Source organism: Egretta garzetta, unplaced genomic scaffold (genome assembly GCF_000687185.1).
Source record: "Egretta garzetta isolate BGI_Z169 unplaced genomic scaffold, ASM68718v1 scaffold383, whole genome shotgun sequence".
NCBI classification, from domain to species: Eukaryota; Metazoa; Chordata; class Aves; order Pelecaniformes; family Ardeidae; genus Egretta; species Egretta garzetta.
Window position 1 is genome coordinate 495662 of NW_009259100.1, and position 18036 is coordinate 513697.

General features: G+C 38.0%; 1 protein-coding gene across 1 annotated transcript in view; it reads left to right on the forward strand.

Moving 5' to 3' along the window:
• Window positions 1–3582: 3582 nt before the first annotated feature.
• CADM2 (cell adhesion molecule 2) overlaps window positions 3583–18036 on the forward strand; it is a 178970-nt gene continuing 164516 nt past the window's right edge. Inside the window, exons 1-2 of the mRNA XM_035890745.1 lie at window positions 3583–3586; window positions 3895–4044. Of these exons, the coding sequence (XP_035746638.1) occupies window positions 3583–3586; window positions 3895–4044 (154 nt within the window). The remainder of the gene's footprint in view (window positions 3587–3894; window positions 4045–18036) is intronic.

Genomic DNA, 18036 nt, shown 5'->3' on the forward strand with positions numbered 1-18036 from the left:
AAAAAAAATAACAAGAGCCATTGGATGCTAGGTGCTGCAGTGAGACAAATTCAGACTGGAAAGAAAATCCTGTTTTATTGCTTAAACAGTGATGACCATTGCTCTCTGAAATAAGTTACCGAAGGTACCGCTAAGTTTTCCATTACTAGACTTCTTAAGTCTTCTGTTAGAGGACATTGTCGTGTTCAATCTCTGTTCCCAGAGTTAAAGAAGCAATTAAGACAAGCATGTTTAATAATTATATTAAGAACCGTTCATACTAGAGAACCACAGTGGTAGCATCCAGTTGTTGAAATGATGATGAAAACTGTTTCTTTTAACATGCTGGACCCAAACCCGGTGGGGTCTTTAGGCTTGCCTTCCTATTGAAGGCTCATCACCAAGTATTCTTGACTTAATGGGACCATTCACATGGATCAGAACCAGGGTACTCAATGCTGGGAGTATGAATGCTTTTTTGCAGTGGTGGTTAAGTTGTACCATGTGTATGGGTGTTTTCCAAAGCACGTACCTCAGGGAATGATGTTGTGATTCCAGTCAGTGGCCTCCAACCATGAGTCGCTGTGTTGCAGTGGGAGCCTGCTGCCCCCTCAGCTCAATGGTGGCACCTGGAACTGGCTGAGAGCACCTTGTCTGCATCATCGATGGCCTGGGTTCTCCATCGGGCTGAGCGTTTGCATGGGCTGGCAGCATCACTGGCGTGCTTCCTGGGCACGTGCTACTGACCTATTTAACAGAAATGAGGCCTCTCCCAGAAAATACTCTCAGTCCCCCCAGGACCAGATCTAGTTTTTAGTGGCATAAAACCACTTCTTTGACACGTATAATGCTGTGTTAAATGCACGATTTTTATGCATTTTATAATGTTCATCTCTCTGGTATAGGCTTTTACAACTTTCTCCAGCCCTTCCAGCCCCAAAGTGTCTACTTAAATAACTGAAGCTAGATGCTGGTATAAAAAATAAAGTAAATCTCATAAATGTTTTTTCTCTTAGTTTTCTCATCACTCACTAATAATTTTGGTCTTCATTAAGAGGTATGCAGTATCCATTCTTTTGGTCTTGCTTTGTCAGTTTTTCTCTGTTCCTCACAGGCTCCCTTCTTTCTACTTGGGCTAGTTTCCAGTTTAAATGGCTCATTTCCTCTGTACCTCTTTCTCTTCTCTAAGCTTCCTGTGAAGCTGTGTGCATCTTCTCCAAGTGCACACAGCTTCTGTATTGGTAAAGGATAGGATAAATGTTTTGGTTTCACTTTTATGAGATAGATTAATTCTTACTTCCAAAACATCAGCGTGCAGTAGAGTAGCCAGAGAAAAGATAGTTCTTCTGACCTCTTTCAGATCACGGCCTTTGTAGTTTCCATTTCAGTGGTTGATCAGAAAAGTTTACCTCCTAACCACTGTCCTGGTCAAGCAAGTCTGTGACTTGACTATCATTAGCAAATGATAGACAGCATATAGACTGACACCTTCATGATTAGGGACTGTAATATCAGAAAAATAATATAGGGTAATTCTGGGGAGATCTCCCAAATTGTGTTCATAGGGTCCTAAATCATTACAGAGGTTCTTTATTAAACTATTTTCCATTCCTAGTCTTTAATGTAAATGACAGATTTCACTGTCCTAATCTCTGGCGCTAGGTTCTGTTTAATGCTTCTTGTATGCAAAATATATTTTAGCTCATGTAGCCTTTTATCCACAACTCGTACTTTAGAAGGTTATTTCTTTGGTAAGATGCCTGTTATTTAGTGGAAGTAATAACAGGCTGTGTGCATTTTTCTGGATTTTTAAAATTCTAATTTAAGCGATAAGCAATTTATGCAATATCTTGAGGTTCCTTGACACATTGGAATTGAAAGAGGAGAAATGGAAGGAAATGACAAATCTTTTCTGTTTTCTGTTTTTTTTCTCCATCCTTGTTTATAATTTTTCACTCATCAAGTATTTCTCAACATGTGGTTTTCAAGAAGCAGGGTTTGATTAATGAAGTGTCAGATACAGAAGATGTCATGAGAATTTTGGCATTTATTGTTTACAGCATTTAAATTAGCCATGGTGTTTTCAATATTCCTTATTTTTTATTTACTATATCTGTTATCCTGTTGATAGTAAACACCCTCTTATAGCAAATATGAGTACATAGTAAATTTTGATCTTTAGACGTCTGCAGGAATTCAATATTTATACAAAAATTATGCCAGTTATTCAGATTTGCATGTTGATGGAAATCCTTTATTTATTTATTTATTTATTTATTTAAAACCAAGACAGTGGAGAGTGTTAGACTACTTAAACACTAATGATTTCAGTGATATAGACGCTTATGTACCAAGCCTAAGGCCATCAAAATTATTTTACATAGGGAAATAGACAGCTCTCTAAACCTGGCTAGAATTACATTTTTGGCAATATCAGCAGGTTGAATAGAAGTTCAGTTGTTAACATTTTATTTAGTATTCCCTTACTCTAGTCATCTGAAAACCTGTGTGCTAGACAACAGACTTCTATATTATCATGCCTTCCATATAGAAGGCATGCCTCAGCTTAATGTAGCTGGGAACAGCTCTGATGAGACCCACTAAACTGGGATGTTTCTGTGAAGGTTTTATGATGGATTTGTGATTCTGTATTAGTATAGTTAGTGGATATTGTATATACAATTGCCTTGATGTACTTCTGACATGTCTATGAGCTTGTTCACTCCTGTAGGACTGTAGAGAGATTTTTCACTTCTGACACGCGACACTTGAGTGTCAGTCTTGGTATTATACTTCTTATGCTAGCAGGTCTACCTACCCTTGAGTGCTTCTCGTATTAATAGAGCCTGTATAAAAGGAGGAGAAGAAAGAAGCATATATTCAATTTAGACTATTGGATTGTCTTTCTTTTGCACTGTATCCTTGAATAAATTAATATATCTCCCAGATAATTATGTGCCTTGCCTCTTACTGAAGAATTTTTTCTTTCCCCACACATGTTAAAAGTGACTTCCATGTTTTTACTGTGCTCCCCTGTTGCAATATTCTCTGTCAGAACGTGTTATCCTCTTTGACAAGGTGTGTGTTATTCTCCCAATACATAAACACTTTAGCCTAACTATGCCATTGAAAACGCTTGTGATTCAAGAACCTGGGTGATACTGCTCCTGTATTGTGTAGAGGTATTTGGAAATGTTCCCAGTGACTTTTCAGCAAGCACTTAATGTGATTCATAATGCTCTGGGATAGAATCACAGATGTGAGAGAGACCTACTACATCATCACTTCCATTTTCATATGAGATCAGGTTATATTCCCTCAACAGAAGATACATCGAGTATTAAATTCACACTACATTTGCTCTCCAACAACTTTCCAAACCTGGCAGGAAAAACATCATCCTGATAGTTCTTTAAAAAGCATGAAAAGACCCAGGCAGTCAAGGCTGCCCTGTCCCTCAATTTTAAAAATCCTATAGCAGATTTTTACATTACGCTTTCAGTGATGTTTTCAACACCCATTTAACTATGTTGTCTGTACTGAGACATCTATGTAGGTACGTATGTCGCACGTGAGCGCTCTGCAGAGGCATATCCTGGATGTATGGGTATGTCTGAGGAGACAAAATTGCAGACTATTTCTTTGGAACTAATTAGTATGACTTACGAAAAAGGCGGGGGGGGGGGGGGGGGATCCCTAATTCTTAATTAATCTGTTTCTTGGATACAGTGAATATATTGTAAATACAACCTTTTTCAGTTTATTGTACTACCTTTCTTTAGTCAGAATAGATCACATTGAATTCAGGCTGTCAACTGTGGGAAGTTCCTGCAATAAATTCAATTCTACAACTTAAATCCTTCCTTTTTTTTAACTCTTTCTTCCCTTCTCCATCCTTCTCCCCTCCCTCCTCAGGCAGCCAAGGGCAGTTTCCACTGACACAGAACGTCACGGTCGTTGAAGGGGGAACAGCAAATTTGACCTGCAGGGTCGATCAAAATGATAACACCTCCCTCCAGTGGTCAAACCCAGCTCAACAGACACTGTACTTCGATGACAAGAAAGGTAAATTGTTTCCTGAACTCGTGGTTCTGCATCATTTTTTTTTTCTAAGAGAGAAATGTTTTAAGCCATTTCCCTTTAATATTTTAATGTGAAAATATTTGCTAGGAATGTATGTTTTCAGCTCTAATTATTAGATAGTCTCTTTGAGGGGGCAGTCACTCTCTTGCACATAAAATTGTATGTTATTAAAGGAAAATAGTAACGTTTGAAATGCCTATTGCAAGGTAGTTTGGAAAATATTGTTGCAAAATATCTTGGAAGAGCATTTATGGGTGGGGAGAGGCTGGCAAGAGAAGAAGTAGTCCCTAAACCTTGTGGCTTGCTTTTAGTAGCAAGTGTTTGTGTGTATACATATATGTATTTTATATATATTTATAGATATATGTTTATAAACCCACTACTTGCTTGAGGTGTGCTGTAGTTTTGTTTGGTTGTTAGTGCAATACCCAGTTGCTGTGGTAGGTTTTCTTACTGTAACAGCTAATAAAAATGCTCAGTTTCAGTGCCCTGATTTTTCCAGTTGTACCATGCACAGATTTTTTAATTTTAGATAAATTAGAGGGGAAAAAAGACAGTAAAATGTCCATTCCTTACAAAAAGGAGGGCATTATCACTGCAGTAGGATATATTTCTAAGACATTTACCTTAATCTGAAGTGAAAAAGCATTACATTTTACATAATAGAACGTTAACATAAGGATTACATTAGATTCAGTAAAGAAATTAAAACTAAATTTGTGAGGAATAAATTCACCACTTGGCTTCAAAAATGCAAAAGCTTTGGTGTTGATTTCAGCGGCACAGAAGTTCATCAGTACTTTATACTTAATTCTACTGCTTGAATTTTGTTCTGAAAGGTGCTACATATTCTAGAACATATTTTAACAAGTGCAGTTACTCCTCTGCTTAAAATTAAAGAGGTGCTGTCCAAATGCTTTGCTGAATGATTACAAGACTTTAAAACACCTTGCAGGACTGAAAATGCTTTGTGGATCTATGCACTTCAATAAAAGTAGAGTCTAAAACCTGTCATTTTATACCTGCAGAAGCTACAATCGAAATATGTTTTTTTGCTATTAATATAATAGCTGAATAGAATCTCTTTATGGTGTTGAAGTGGTTCCTTTCTCTTTTATCTAATTTCCTGTAGCGTGTAATCATTTGATTTGCAATTTCTTTGAAATCATAAGTACCTTTTGAATGTAGGATTGAAGATGAGAGGCTTATAATGTGCAAACTTTTGAGCTGTAAGTCTAGTCCTGTAACCTTTACTCATATGGACCCCTTTATTTTATCTGTAATCGTTAGTGGTTTGGGATGGGTAGATAATGTCTGCAAAACTAAAAGCAGAGAGAACTTGTCCGTTGATAGAGCACATCAATACTCACAAAATCCATATCTTTTATAAAATAAGTGACATTTTAAAGGATGCTGAGAAAGATGTGGGAGGACTGCAAATAGATTAATTTGAACTTTGTAGCCATTTCGGTGTGAATTGAATTTTCTGTGTACTTTAGCTAAATCTGTACTTTTACAACGAATAATTGAAGTTTGCATTACTTTTTAATATAATGAATTGAAGCAACAGAATTTGAATGGCATGCAGCATAGTAAGTACTTCGAAGCAATTTATATTCCCCACAGGAAACGTGAGGAGCTGAAGTGTGTAAATTTAAAGGACCACACTCTTTATTGAACTTTTAGCTTGTCCCAAGACTTCAGGGAATACTTGATGAATCATTTGATGGAGGGATTATTGTGCATCTATTAGACAGGAAAGTGTCTTGATGTGGTCAAGAAAAACTTTAGGTCCTTCAGTCAGAGATATTTAGTCTTTCGTATGTTGGCAAGGCTTTGCATTCTGTGTGACATTTCCAGATTGGAGTATACTGAGGGGAGCGAGCAGTGCATCCAAGTGCTACACGGAAAACATTCTGGCATTTCTGAAAATGAAGTTACAGCTTTCGTTGGCAATTTTTTCTGTGTGTATATGGATGTGTTCTTATAAGAAAGAAAGAGGTTTTCTTTACATGCTTTTGGTGCTTGTGTTATAAGCCAAAATGGAGAGACATATTTATGGCTCTGATATGTTGGTGGTTTTCTCAGTAAATGATGGCACGAGCAACTGTAAAGGCTTCCTCTTTTTTTTTTTTTGTCTTTCCTACTTCTCCCAGCCAGGCATCCAAGTTGGCTATAAAAAGCAGCTTTCTACTAGATCCAGTCATTACAGTTAATTTATTGAGAGCAATGTTTCAGCCATAGTCTTTTCAAACCTGTCTCTTAATATTAACCAAAAACAACCTTCAGATCTTACTTCTCCCTTCAGCACCATGAAAATCACTGTTTAATGGCTGTGTTTCTCAAACCCTGAAAATTCACGAAAACTGTTGAGTAGGTGGAGGGTATCCAATGGTGTAGGGTTAAGTTCTGTGTAGGAAACTGAACCTTAGAAGAGGAGCACCACCAATAGCCTTTATATCCATAAGACCTGAGTAACTGTGGATATTGCCACGTTCAGAACTAAGTCAAATTTTCATGCCTTTACCTTTACTTCCCTTCAGTAGGTTATTTTCTATGTATGTACTCATAAGAGTGACACACAACAGAATGACAGTATTTTTCTTTTATGTCTGGAAGCATAAAAAACATTCAGGAAACCTCTCTGTTGATTGTTCAGTATTTTAATGATTGTGAGTCAGGTACTAAAACGAAGGAAACCCGGTAAAACCCACAAAAGAGGGTCCTAACTACAGAAGCAGATGAGGGAGATGACAGCTCCCAGCTTATGGCAGAACAGGTGCCAAACATAGAGCAAATTGTCCATGCAGTCCTCTGCTGCTAGACTGCCCTTGGTGGGACCCCTTTCATGTTTACGCTTCTTTCTCAAGCACCTCGGTTCCCCTGTCTTGCAAAAACATTTTCTGACCAAAACAGAACTTGCCGTGGGCCAGGAAAAAAAGAGTTTCTTGGTCAGATGGAGGGAATGCCCCATGCCTTTCAACAAGGGATTCATTGTTAGTCTCCATTTTATTCAAAATGGATGATATATACTATGAAAATCACATTCATGTAATTTTGCTTTCCTCTGAACTATGATGCAATCATTGACATTGAAGTTAGGAGGCATATTCTTACTTTTTCTGGTTTAGGTATTCTAAACAAGTAGGGAAATACAATGAGCCAAATCCACTAATACCAAAGCTACATTGTTAAAATTATTCTTCTGGTTCTCCTCACATACTGCCACGGCCACATGTTTTTAAGTACAACTTTTGCTTGGTTGGGAGGATTATGTGGCTGGTAAAGAACACTTCCTCCCCCACCCTCCCAGCAATTTAACATTTATTTAATATTTTTGGAGGAGACAAGGACTATTTTTAACTTCAGACTTTTTTGACACCTAGCCTACACAGTGTTATTATGATATAGATAGAAAATGAGTAGAGTTTTGTTTCAGAAAAGGCAGTGATATAAATTAAGTGGATGTGAAACCACAGTTCAGAGGTTGCTTCCAGGCCCTCATCACATGAAGTAGCTGTTTTGCTTCTTGTTGTAAATTTAGGCCTGAAATATATTTGACTCATTGTGGTGATGGGAATTGGGGGAGGAAATAAATCCTATTTTCCTATAAGAAAATAAGTTATAGCTTAATTTTATTAGCTAACTAAGGTAAAACAGTTGCTTCTATCCAACTCTTATTTGACACTCTAAAATATATTAAAGCTGGAACTCACTTTGTCTTCATTATTATTTAAACAGACAGTAGCTAAAGTATGTGAAAATACAAATGTTTGGTCTTGTGGATTTGGCCTCATTGATGACCCATCTCCTTCAGCATGCTATCTCTTTGCTGTCCTTTCTGATATTTCTGTTTTTCTGGTTCTTCTACCTTGTAGCTTCAAGGACATTGAGTATCAATTTGATTTTTAACTCTTCCTCTTTCATTCAAAGCATAATCTCTTTACCTGACAGTAAAAAATAGATAGTCAGTTGCATAAATGGATAGATGGTCTTAAATTTTAATAGGCTTAACAACCTTACCAAGACCCCCCTTGGTTTCACACCCCCCAGACAGAATTTTAAAGATTGTGTCTTCCTGGAAAATATGAATTCACAGCTCACCCTGAGCAAGTTCAGATTCTTTGGAAACAAATGCAAATTGCATGCTGCACATGAAACGAGTTATCACTTTATGCACCCAAGTACCTATAATTATATAGCTGCCTTTGGAAGAAGCACAATGTGCAACAACGTAGAACTGGCAGATCTGATTTTAAATTAATATAGGTTATTTTATTTTATCTTCACTGGTGGTACTACTTAAGGATTTCGAGCGGGCAATAAACACAGGCATAAATATGAATGCAGATGTATAACAAAAAGGGTGTAGCATAGAAACACAGAGATGTTTGATAAAGAGAAGGCTGAAAAGAACCTTCATTCAGCCTGCTATAGCAGCTGTGTTCTCATATTCCCTTTCAGTAGGGAATATAGATACATATGGAGCAGGATATTGAGTTATAAAGGAGACATGTACAACTGAACGATGGGTGTTGATGTCAAAGGTGTTTAATCTCATCAATATAAAAATGTGTAATCAGGCTACAGAAGGGAAGAGAAGTGGTACCTGGTGTATATCTTAACAGTTTTGCTCAGTCAGGCAAGTGAAAGTGTAAAACGCCTGCTCTTCACCTTACCAGGGAAGTTTGCAGGTCTGTTGCTAGTAAAACAAGCGTTGTGTTGACATTGGTCATGATAAGTTTGCCACAAACTGACACGCCGGATTTTGACGAGACATATGCCTGGTGCTAATCATAGATGGGTACACATCCCTTGTGCTTTCATCAAGTAGTAACACTTTCATGTCTTACTAAAACATTAGAGAGCATATACCAACCTCAGGATTATTCATCCCTCAGCAGCAGAATATGTTTCTTTAGATGACCTTTGATTCTTTTACATGTAAGAATACTTGGCATTTATGTAACTCCCTATCATCTTGAAAGCTTGCAAAGATGCTGGTGCGCTGGGCAAGGGTTATGAGAGGGCAGTGCACTTGCAAAGCTCCTGAGAGCTTCCCTGATAGGCACGATGCCTCAGGTGAGCTTCTGGAAACATGTTTGGGTATAGCAGCTGCCCATAAGGTTCTGCATTTGCTCCCTCTCAGGGGTGGCACTATTACATTAGAACTTGCAGGTAAGTTTAGAGACAGGACATGTCTCAGATAAAAACATCGTGCCTTTTGGCATACCTAGCTGTACTATCAACTCCATGAAAACAACTCCTAACCTTTTTCTTTCTCAATATAAAGACATTTAGAGGGAGACTCTGAAATTCACAGTGCACAAGGTATGGGATTTTAATCACAGCGTCACGTATGTCAGTTTAGGAGGAGTTATTAGTGCAGAGAATTTTAATTCTTACTGTAACACTGTCGAAACTAAATGGTGGTAGAATTGCCATACAGAAGGCTGGCACTTTCAGGCATGAAAATCCTGTCTTTCATGTTGTAGACATACAACTCCTCTAGTTAGCTGCATTTACCCTTTGACTTGTTTTGTGGAAGTCAGGCTTGTGATACTGAATTTAGGTGTAAGCCCAGCTTACATCACTTTGTGGTGATTCAGCCTCAGATTCTAACCTATGTAAACAACCAGAAGCACTTGCAAGTTACAGAAATCATTTGACAGGATTTATGATTGGGGAAGGTGGTGAACCGCTTTCCTGTAGGATCTTTAATGATTCTCATAAGCAGTTGAATCTAAGATGTAGATATACATGTAGACAAACAATCCTCAGGCAGAAGGAATGGGCTTGTACAAAATGAAAGGCAAAGAAGCAAAGAAAATGTTTCTTTTTGCGATAGAAAGGCAAGTAGGAAAAATGTGCTTTAGTTATGCAGACAGGGAGGCAGATGGGCTGTATCGTTGGGAGGACTGAGAACGTTAGCATTTAAGTAATGTGAAATTGAGTAGCGATGATGAATGGACTCGTGTCTCCCCCTTCACACCCTCTGTTTCCTATTACGTAATTGACTGGAGATGGTATCAGACAGTAGATGGTGACCAAGCTTAACTCCGTCCTAGGGTACACAGATAAATTAGAGATTCACTGTTAATTAGAGTTTAATAAACCCTTCCGATGAGATAGTACCTTGTAGTAAACCTATGATGTAGCATAAAAAACAATGGGAAAAATGCAAGAAAACTATACGGACAAATACTGAAGTATGACTTTACAGCTGGAAAAATTGGGGTGAAAGTATAGAGGAACAGGATTTTCTTTGGTGGGTTTTTTTGGTTGGTTTTTTTTTTCCCCCTGAGCTGAATAGCAATAGCTTGTAAATGCCTTATAACAGCTGAGAGGTTTCTAGCATTTAAAGAAAAAAATTGTAGCAGATAGAAATTTGGTTTTCACTGAGAGATTTCCATGAAGATCTTTTAGAATAGTTCTTCCAAGATCTGTAGTTAAGTTTAATTTCTGATATTGGTCGGATCTGTTGATTTCACAATTATGCTATAGGACTATCAGTAGCCGTCTGGCCAGCTCTTCTCTTTCCTTGAGACCCATGGTATGACATATAGGGATAGATAACCTGGGTTAAGTCTTTCAGCTGCAATTTTTTTTCTTACTAATGGCTTCTTATGTACACTCACTCCCCTGTGGTGGGGTGGGGGAGAAAATCAGAAGGGCAAAACTGAGAAAAACTCATCTTTATTTTAAGATCTAGGTTAAGACAGTTTAATAAGTGAAGGAAAATGAATAAAAAAAAAAAAAAGTGATGTGAAGGCAGTCACTCATCACCTCCCACCAAGAGACCAATGCCCAGCCAATTCCCAAGCAATCCCTACTTTGGGAAAATAACCCCCAAGTTTTATTGCTAAGCATAGTGCCATGCAGTATCAAATATCCCTTTGGTCAGTTGGGGTCAGCTGTCCCAAATGTGTCCCCTCCCAACCTCTTGCCCACCCCTAACCTACTCGCTGGGGGTGCAGAGTGAGAAACAGAGAAGGTCTTGACAGTGTGCAAGCACTGCTCAGCAATAACCAATGAGCTGGTGTGTTGTCAATGCTGTTTTGGTCACGAATCTGAACTGTATGGGTTGCTATGATGAAAATTAATTCCATCCCAACCAGACACAGTACACATTACCTCTGAGCCATGGGTGGGAAACAGGCTTAAATGATTTTGGATAGTAGTTCCTTAGTGCTCGGAGGAAAAAAAGAAGCTGTCTTAGAGCTTTTGAGACCAAGAAGTGTCTCACTTCATCCGTAAAAAACAAGGTTTCAAAAACAGGTTGCCACTTTTGAAAACTGGAATGCTTGTGTTCATGCATCTTAAAAAAGATAACGTGATAAAAGAGAACAGGAGTCTGTTAAAATATCTTGACAGTTATTGTCTGTATGAATATGAAAATTACATTTTAAAAATGTATTACAATGCATTAGAATATTATTTCATTGCAATAAATTAGTAGAACTACTCCCACTTACAGCATTTATTTTTTCATTTCGTAGCAGCACTAAGAGAATAAATGAGTATATTGTAGAGATGGTTAGAAAGTGTAGGAGTTTGCATTATATTGTGCTGAAGTGTGGGTACGTGCAGAAATTAAGTTTGCCAGCACTCAAGCTAAATGGAGAATGAAGCTGATACATTGGAATATGATGAAGGGAAGCAATAGTTGTGATGACACTGCTGAGTTTACTCTGTTATGAAGTTTCATGATACTCAAGCTGGTGGCTATTTTTGCTTTAATTGGCAACGAATCTTCTGAGGAGTGAGAAATCTTTTTGTGGGGGATGGGGGGTGGAGGCAAGATTCCAAAAAAGAGTGGAAAGAGACATTTCATCTACCTGGCCTCTCTGCACTAGTTGTTTGCGTGGATGAGCAAAATTCTTCCTGGGGTTTCTGAAGAAAACGGACCTATTACATTAAATTCTGAGCCTGTTGTTTTCTTTCAGAAAACTGTTAGAGCAAATGATAGCGAGGAACAATTTGAGTGCAGAGAAGGGCAAGTGGGAGAATATGCTCACAATGATAGGCGGTAGATCCAGGAGCGGTAGTGCTCAGCATTGTACATCATAAGGAACATGAAGGTAGACAGAAAAAGACTTTTTTTTTTTTTTTTTAATCAGGAACATGGTGAACAGTGTTCCTTAGGGAAAGTGAAGGTTATTTTTTTGAAGAAACTAGGTGACAAGACTGCTGACTTTTATATCACAGCGTATACAGTACAGTAGAGTCATAGGGATAAGACAATTACCAGATAGACCAGAACCTGAATGTTTTTTCCTATAAGTGATTGTTAGATCCAGGAAAACTTAACTTTGGCAAATAGAAAGAACTGACTTTGCAAAGATATAGCTGGTATTTGCAGGGCTGGTGAAAATTATGTTTCTAAAAGGAAAACAGCAGCAGTGGAAAAAGTTGAAGTGCAAATATTTAGAAATGGCATATCAGATTATAAAGACACAGTGCTTTGGAGTAAAAGCATAAAAATATTTGTAATTAAAAGGGAAAGACAATCACGGAACATTCAGATAATCCCCAGACAGAAAGATGTGATATATTGCATATAAAAATAAGAAAAAATCCACACCACAAATACAGTCATGCCTTTGCGTCAGGATGACAAAACTCTTACAAGGGCAAACCAGAAACCCCTGCAAACATGACAGTATCTGCATGGCACAGCGCCATGAAGAGACATCTGAGCTAGCACTTAGGCGAGCTAAGGTGTTGCTGGCAGGTCTGTCCAGCTTCCAGAAGGCTTCTCCCAGCAAATTAGGTTAGCTGAAAAGAAGAACCTTTTTAGTGTGGCTTATAAACATGGCTGTAGCTTAACACATTTAAAATCTAAGGTTCTGCAACACTCTGGCGAGTGATACTGGCAACAATCAATCAAAAGCTGACTCCGAAACAGCAACTGAAATTGAATGCGGTATAATCAGAGCAGCCCTAGACTAACAGCAGGTGGTCCAGTCACTGCCATTCCAGCTGCTTTTAGAAGGGTTAATGTGGAGATTAACTACCAGTCAGCAAATGCTGGAGGAATAAAAACACAGCAGGTCAAGGAGAAATGCAGTCCAGAAGAGTGATTCAACAACATATTTTTAGAGAATTACCCAACTGGATGGAAAATAACTCCAAAGGATATGACTGAAGGACAGTGACTACTGTGTAGGAAAATAGTAAAGGAATAGGAAAAGCCTATTCTACCAGCATGATACAGAATTTCCAGTCTGGATTAACTAGATCTGAGAAAACTGGATTCCAAACCCACCCCAGAAGTCTGCTTGATAACATAGGTTTACCTGTGGACTTCAGCCCTCTTGCCTCCTGAAATTACAGCTTCTCTGAGAAGATGGAGGCTTGCCAGATTGTGTGAGCATTTCCACATTGCTCAGTCAAATGTGGTCGAGAAGTCCCAAAGCTACCTGTGATCCAGGATGGCAAGTCCCCGCAACGTTGTGTTAGCAGGGCTTGAGAGTTTATTGGCTAGGGGAGGCAAATGCTCTCCGAGTTAGAGCAAACTGGCGTGTAGCGAGTGTGAATGTCTCTGCAGCACGCTTTCCTTTGCTTCAATTTTCACGCTTAGCAAGGGTGAAGACAGCTTGGGTCTTTTTTCACTGGTAGCATGGATTTGCTTTTCTTTAGCCTAAAAATGGAGAGGATGCTATTAAAGGCTCACTTTCAGCCGCTCTTTATACCACGGGAACACTTTATGGTAAAAGACTGGACTTCTTAATGTTTAAAGACTACAGTAAAGCAGAATACCCTTTTTCTTTTAAACAGTCACCCTAAAAAAATAAGCCCTTGTTGACTGGTGCCATGTGATACAAAGAAGTGAAATGAGAAAGCCTAGTTTTATTTAGGATCAAGAGCTGACTGTAAAACCAAACCAAAACAAAAAAAAACCACAACCCCCCCCCCCAGAACAAACAAAATATTAAAAATATGTATAATATATCCACTGAAACAAATTTGTAAAAGATGTGTACTAAATCTAACTGAAATTTTTAATGCTTCCCGTATATTACAGTCACACGTTATCATGTGAATATAAATCCCACTATATCATCAAAAATACAACGCCTTCTTTAAATTTCCATTGGCAGTGGGAAACAAATTAAAGACAAATTTTACCATATCTAACATCAGATGTTATGAAGCCTGTCCAAAAGCTAGATGATTAGTTTATAGGGGCATTGCAGTATTAAGGTCAGGCAAGCTGAGGATTTTAATATATCCAAAGATTTAAATAAAGGCAGTAAATGTGCACTCTCATAGTGCCTGGACCTAAAAATATTACTGTTTTCAATTTTTGAGGTGGAAGTGAAGGATCTACCATTATTAGAAGTGCTCATCTCTCCACTCCCTTTCTGGTAGCAACTTGTTTAAGGAGCTTCCCTTCATGATTGTTTCAGCACAGAAACTGTAACAAATCATCATGTCCTGGATCTTTAAGGATCTGTGTGCAGAAAAGTAATTGCTGATGAGCTGCTGATATGGGGTGAAAATCCTCAATAACTCAGTGAGAGACTGTGTGATGTTCTGCTGTGAGCCAAAGAAAATAACTTTAAATTGAACAGAAAGGAGAACTGAATCAACCTGAATGAGATTACTTTCAGAGGTATGTACTCTGGGTAAAAGGAGCTTGAGGAAACACAAAGCCCAAAAGGCAATTGTGTAAATGGGGAAGTAAAAAACCCCAACAAACCAGTAGCAAACGGAGAGGTCAACGCGTGTTAGCAGATGTTAAAAAAAAACAATTAAAAACCCCACGCCTGTAACAGCTAGTCTACAGTAACTGACTGATAATTATTGTTATCTATATATTAATTGTCAAATATTAATAAGTTTTCAGAATGCTGCTTAAAGAATGTAAAATAATTACAGGACTGGAAAGAAAAAGAAAGCTTCTGAAATTTAAAATAAAACCAAGATGTAAGTTAAGTGTTTAGACTCTAGCAAAAGTATTTTTTGAAAGAAAAGCACAGATGTGAATTTCCATCACGGAATCTAAGAAGCAAAAAAGCATTTTTTATATGTGGCAGCTGGATTAAGACTGGGGCTGCATCCCAAATGCCTTCCAGTTCAGTGGGATATGGACAGACTGTTGGAACAACCATGACCTTGTCCTTCCTTGAACCTCAACCTAGCTTTTAAAGCAAAGGCCCATTGATCAGTCTGATCAAACATTTTAAATGTAACCTATCACAAGCTATTATTATTTTATTTCTATCTCTATTGTCTGGTAGCAGCCTAAGAGAATAATACCATGCAGCTACACTGACAGCTCAAATGTATGTTAAATGGAAGCAAAACCAACTTAAATGGAATATCTCATTATCTAAAATAACATTTGGAGGAAAAAAATACAATGCCATCTTACCAGATTGTTCCTTCCATACAGATGATCTGGTTTAGTTTATGTCAGTGAACAAAAGCTTATTTTATCAAATGTACATCGCAATGTACAATCTTAGCACATGTGTATTTATCTTTCTTTATACAGGGCATGTTTTTCCTTCTGATATTCTTCAGGTTTTTTAGTCAATTTTGAAGCCTAAAAATAAAGTGGATGTCATCTGTATTTTTCCCATCTTGAATGCAATTATCATGTGTCTCAGTGCAAATCCCATCATTTCTGTTTTAATACCATGGTTGTGCTGCTTACTAACATGGAGAAAAAAACCTGTCTGAATTGAACCATGTTGAATGAATTTGTCAAACTTGATTGGACTTGCATGAACTATATGTAATATGGGTAAGTATTACACAGAACTAGTATTTCTAATACAAGTAAATAATATGAATACGTGCAGACAAGACTTAAAATCTGCCTTATTCAAAGAAAGAAAAAATTCCAATGACTTGGAAAGTGACATATAGCATATGATTGTAGGGATAGAACAGTACCCTTTTTACCTCCATTATAGAATAAGTTGTATCAGCCTCTGAAAGAGTAGAACATGAACAGTTGAACTGTTTATACTAGAATAAGTTTGAGGTTTGCTTGCTGTTTGAGCAATTGACTGGTGAGCAAACTTAGAAAATGTTATTATATTAAAAATATATATGAATAATTCAATCTCTTAATTGTCAAAGGTTGCTTAGGAGAATCACAGGACAGTCACATTCCATTTCTTTTAACAGCATGATAGAAACTTTTTGTACACAATTAATGCAATGATTATCTGAAAATGAGGGATAGAGTCTGAGAAGTAAAGAATTGCCTCTGTTGAGTTGAACCATGGGGAATTTCTGGAAGATTTACAATTGTATTGGCTCATTGCTTAATCAGATGGCAGAAAGATGTTCTCAGTATGTATTCCTTTCTTTAATGAAAGAGGCGATTAACCCATGCCAAACGCTATCTTTAAGGACTTTTTTTCTGCAAATACCTAGCTAAATTTTATTTAATCCCTATTTTGGTACTCTACAGATGCACAGTATGTTCTGCTGATGTACTTGATAAAGGACATTTTTGATCATTTTTAATTTTTGAAGAATAAATGTTTATCATAGTCACATCTTGTGAGAAAACCAGAAGAGGCATGAAGACAGAGTAAAGGACTCTGATTGCTGAGCTCTTGGCAAGTCTAGTAGCAATGTTTTAAACACTCCTGTCTCCAGATGTCTGTCCTTTCCCACTGCCAGATGTTAAAGGCGTTGTGAAAGCAGCAGGAGAAGGACATCTTGCTCTTTGCCCATATAGGAAAATTTGCAGCTGGTTTCCTTCCGATTCTGTTCCTTTGTTCTGATTCTATTATGGGAGGGGTAATTGCTAGTGCTGGGAGTAGAGTCCGAGGCGGTTTCTTAAACCACCATTGCTAATTCCATCAGAACACTTACAACACAACTCTTAGACTGCTACAGAATAACTCTCCTTTGCAGTCCTCTGCTCTGCCTGGGGAACTCTCCTGACAGTTCTGATCCACTGGAAAAGTAGAAATGTCAACTTAAATAGTCAGACTTGTATCTGCATTAGGCACAGCTTTCTTAGCAACTGACTCTGTGCACATAAGCCAGGATTGTGAATGGGTATTTTTTCAGATCTGTTGAAGGCTTCAGTTTCCCCTTATTAACATGAAAAAAAAAAACAAATAAAAAAAAATATGCTTATCAGTTTCTTTCTCGCAATGCACAGCACTTTGATGCTTCCTGGGCAGTTTTTTGCATTTCGTCTGACTGTCTTCCTGCAGATGAGCACCTGTTGGTGTGGGGCTTGCAGGGAGGGAGGGCTCACTCCTTCTTTGTTGCAGTGTCCAATTTCATGTTAAAATTGTTCTTGCATTCAGTTGGAAGGATCACTTTAGAGCTGAGGCAAGTAGGAGCTTGAAGTCACGTAACCTGCTGTTCCTCTGAGTCAGGAGGCCGAGCGCAGTCCCTGGTGTTCTCGTTACAATGCCCCTGTCAGCCTCTGGTCACTAGTTCGGAGTAAAGCACTTGAAAATCTTCGTGGGCTCCAGTTCCACATAGGTGCTAAGGATCCCTCCCTATGTGTTTTGCAGGTAAATGTGTTGTTCGCTAGTTGTAGCAATAATTATGTTCTAAACAAAATGTCAAGGCTTCAGGTGAACGATGTGTGCCTGATCTTTCACCCAGTGGAGAAAAAGTATCTGAATTAACATCTGTAAAAGGCTGTGAAAAGGGAATGTCTTTCACAGTGAAGAACAGCAAGTACTTGGAAAAAAAAGTACCAGGCTACTGTACTCTCACCTTCTGTAACAGGCATCCTTGGTCATCAAGACGTATTGCCTTTGTTTGTCTTTCAAGCACAGCTGAAAGCACATGATCTGAAAGCCTCTTTACTGAGACTATTGAGCATTAATAAGGAAATCTTCATTTCTTTTTAAAGCTATCCTACTTCAGAACTTAACTGGAGTGTGATCTGGACTTGCTATTTTGAAGGAAATATCACCGTTTTAATGTTCTTCTTTTCAAAAAGCAACACCAAGTATCACATTTTTTATTTTTTTGGGG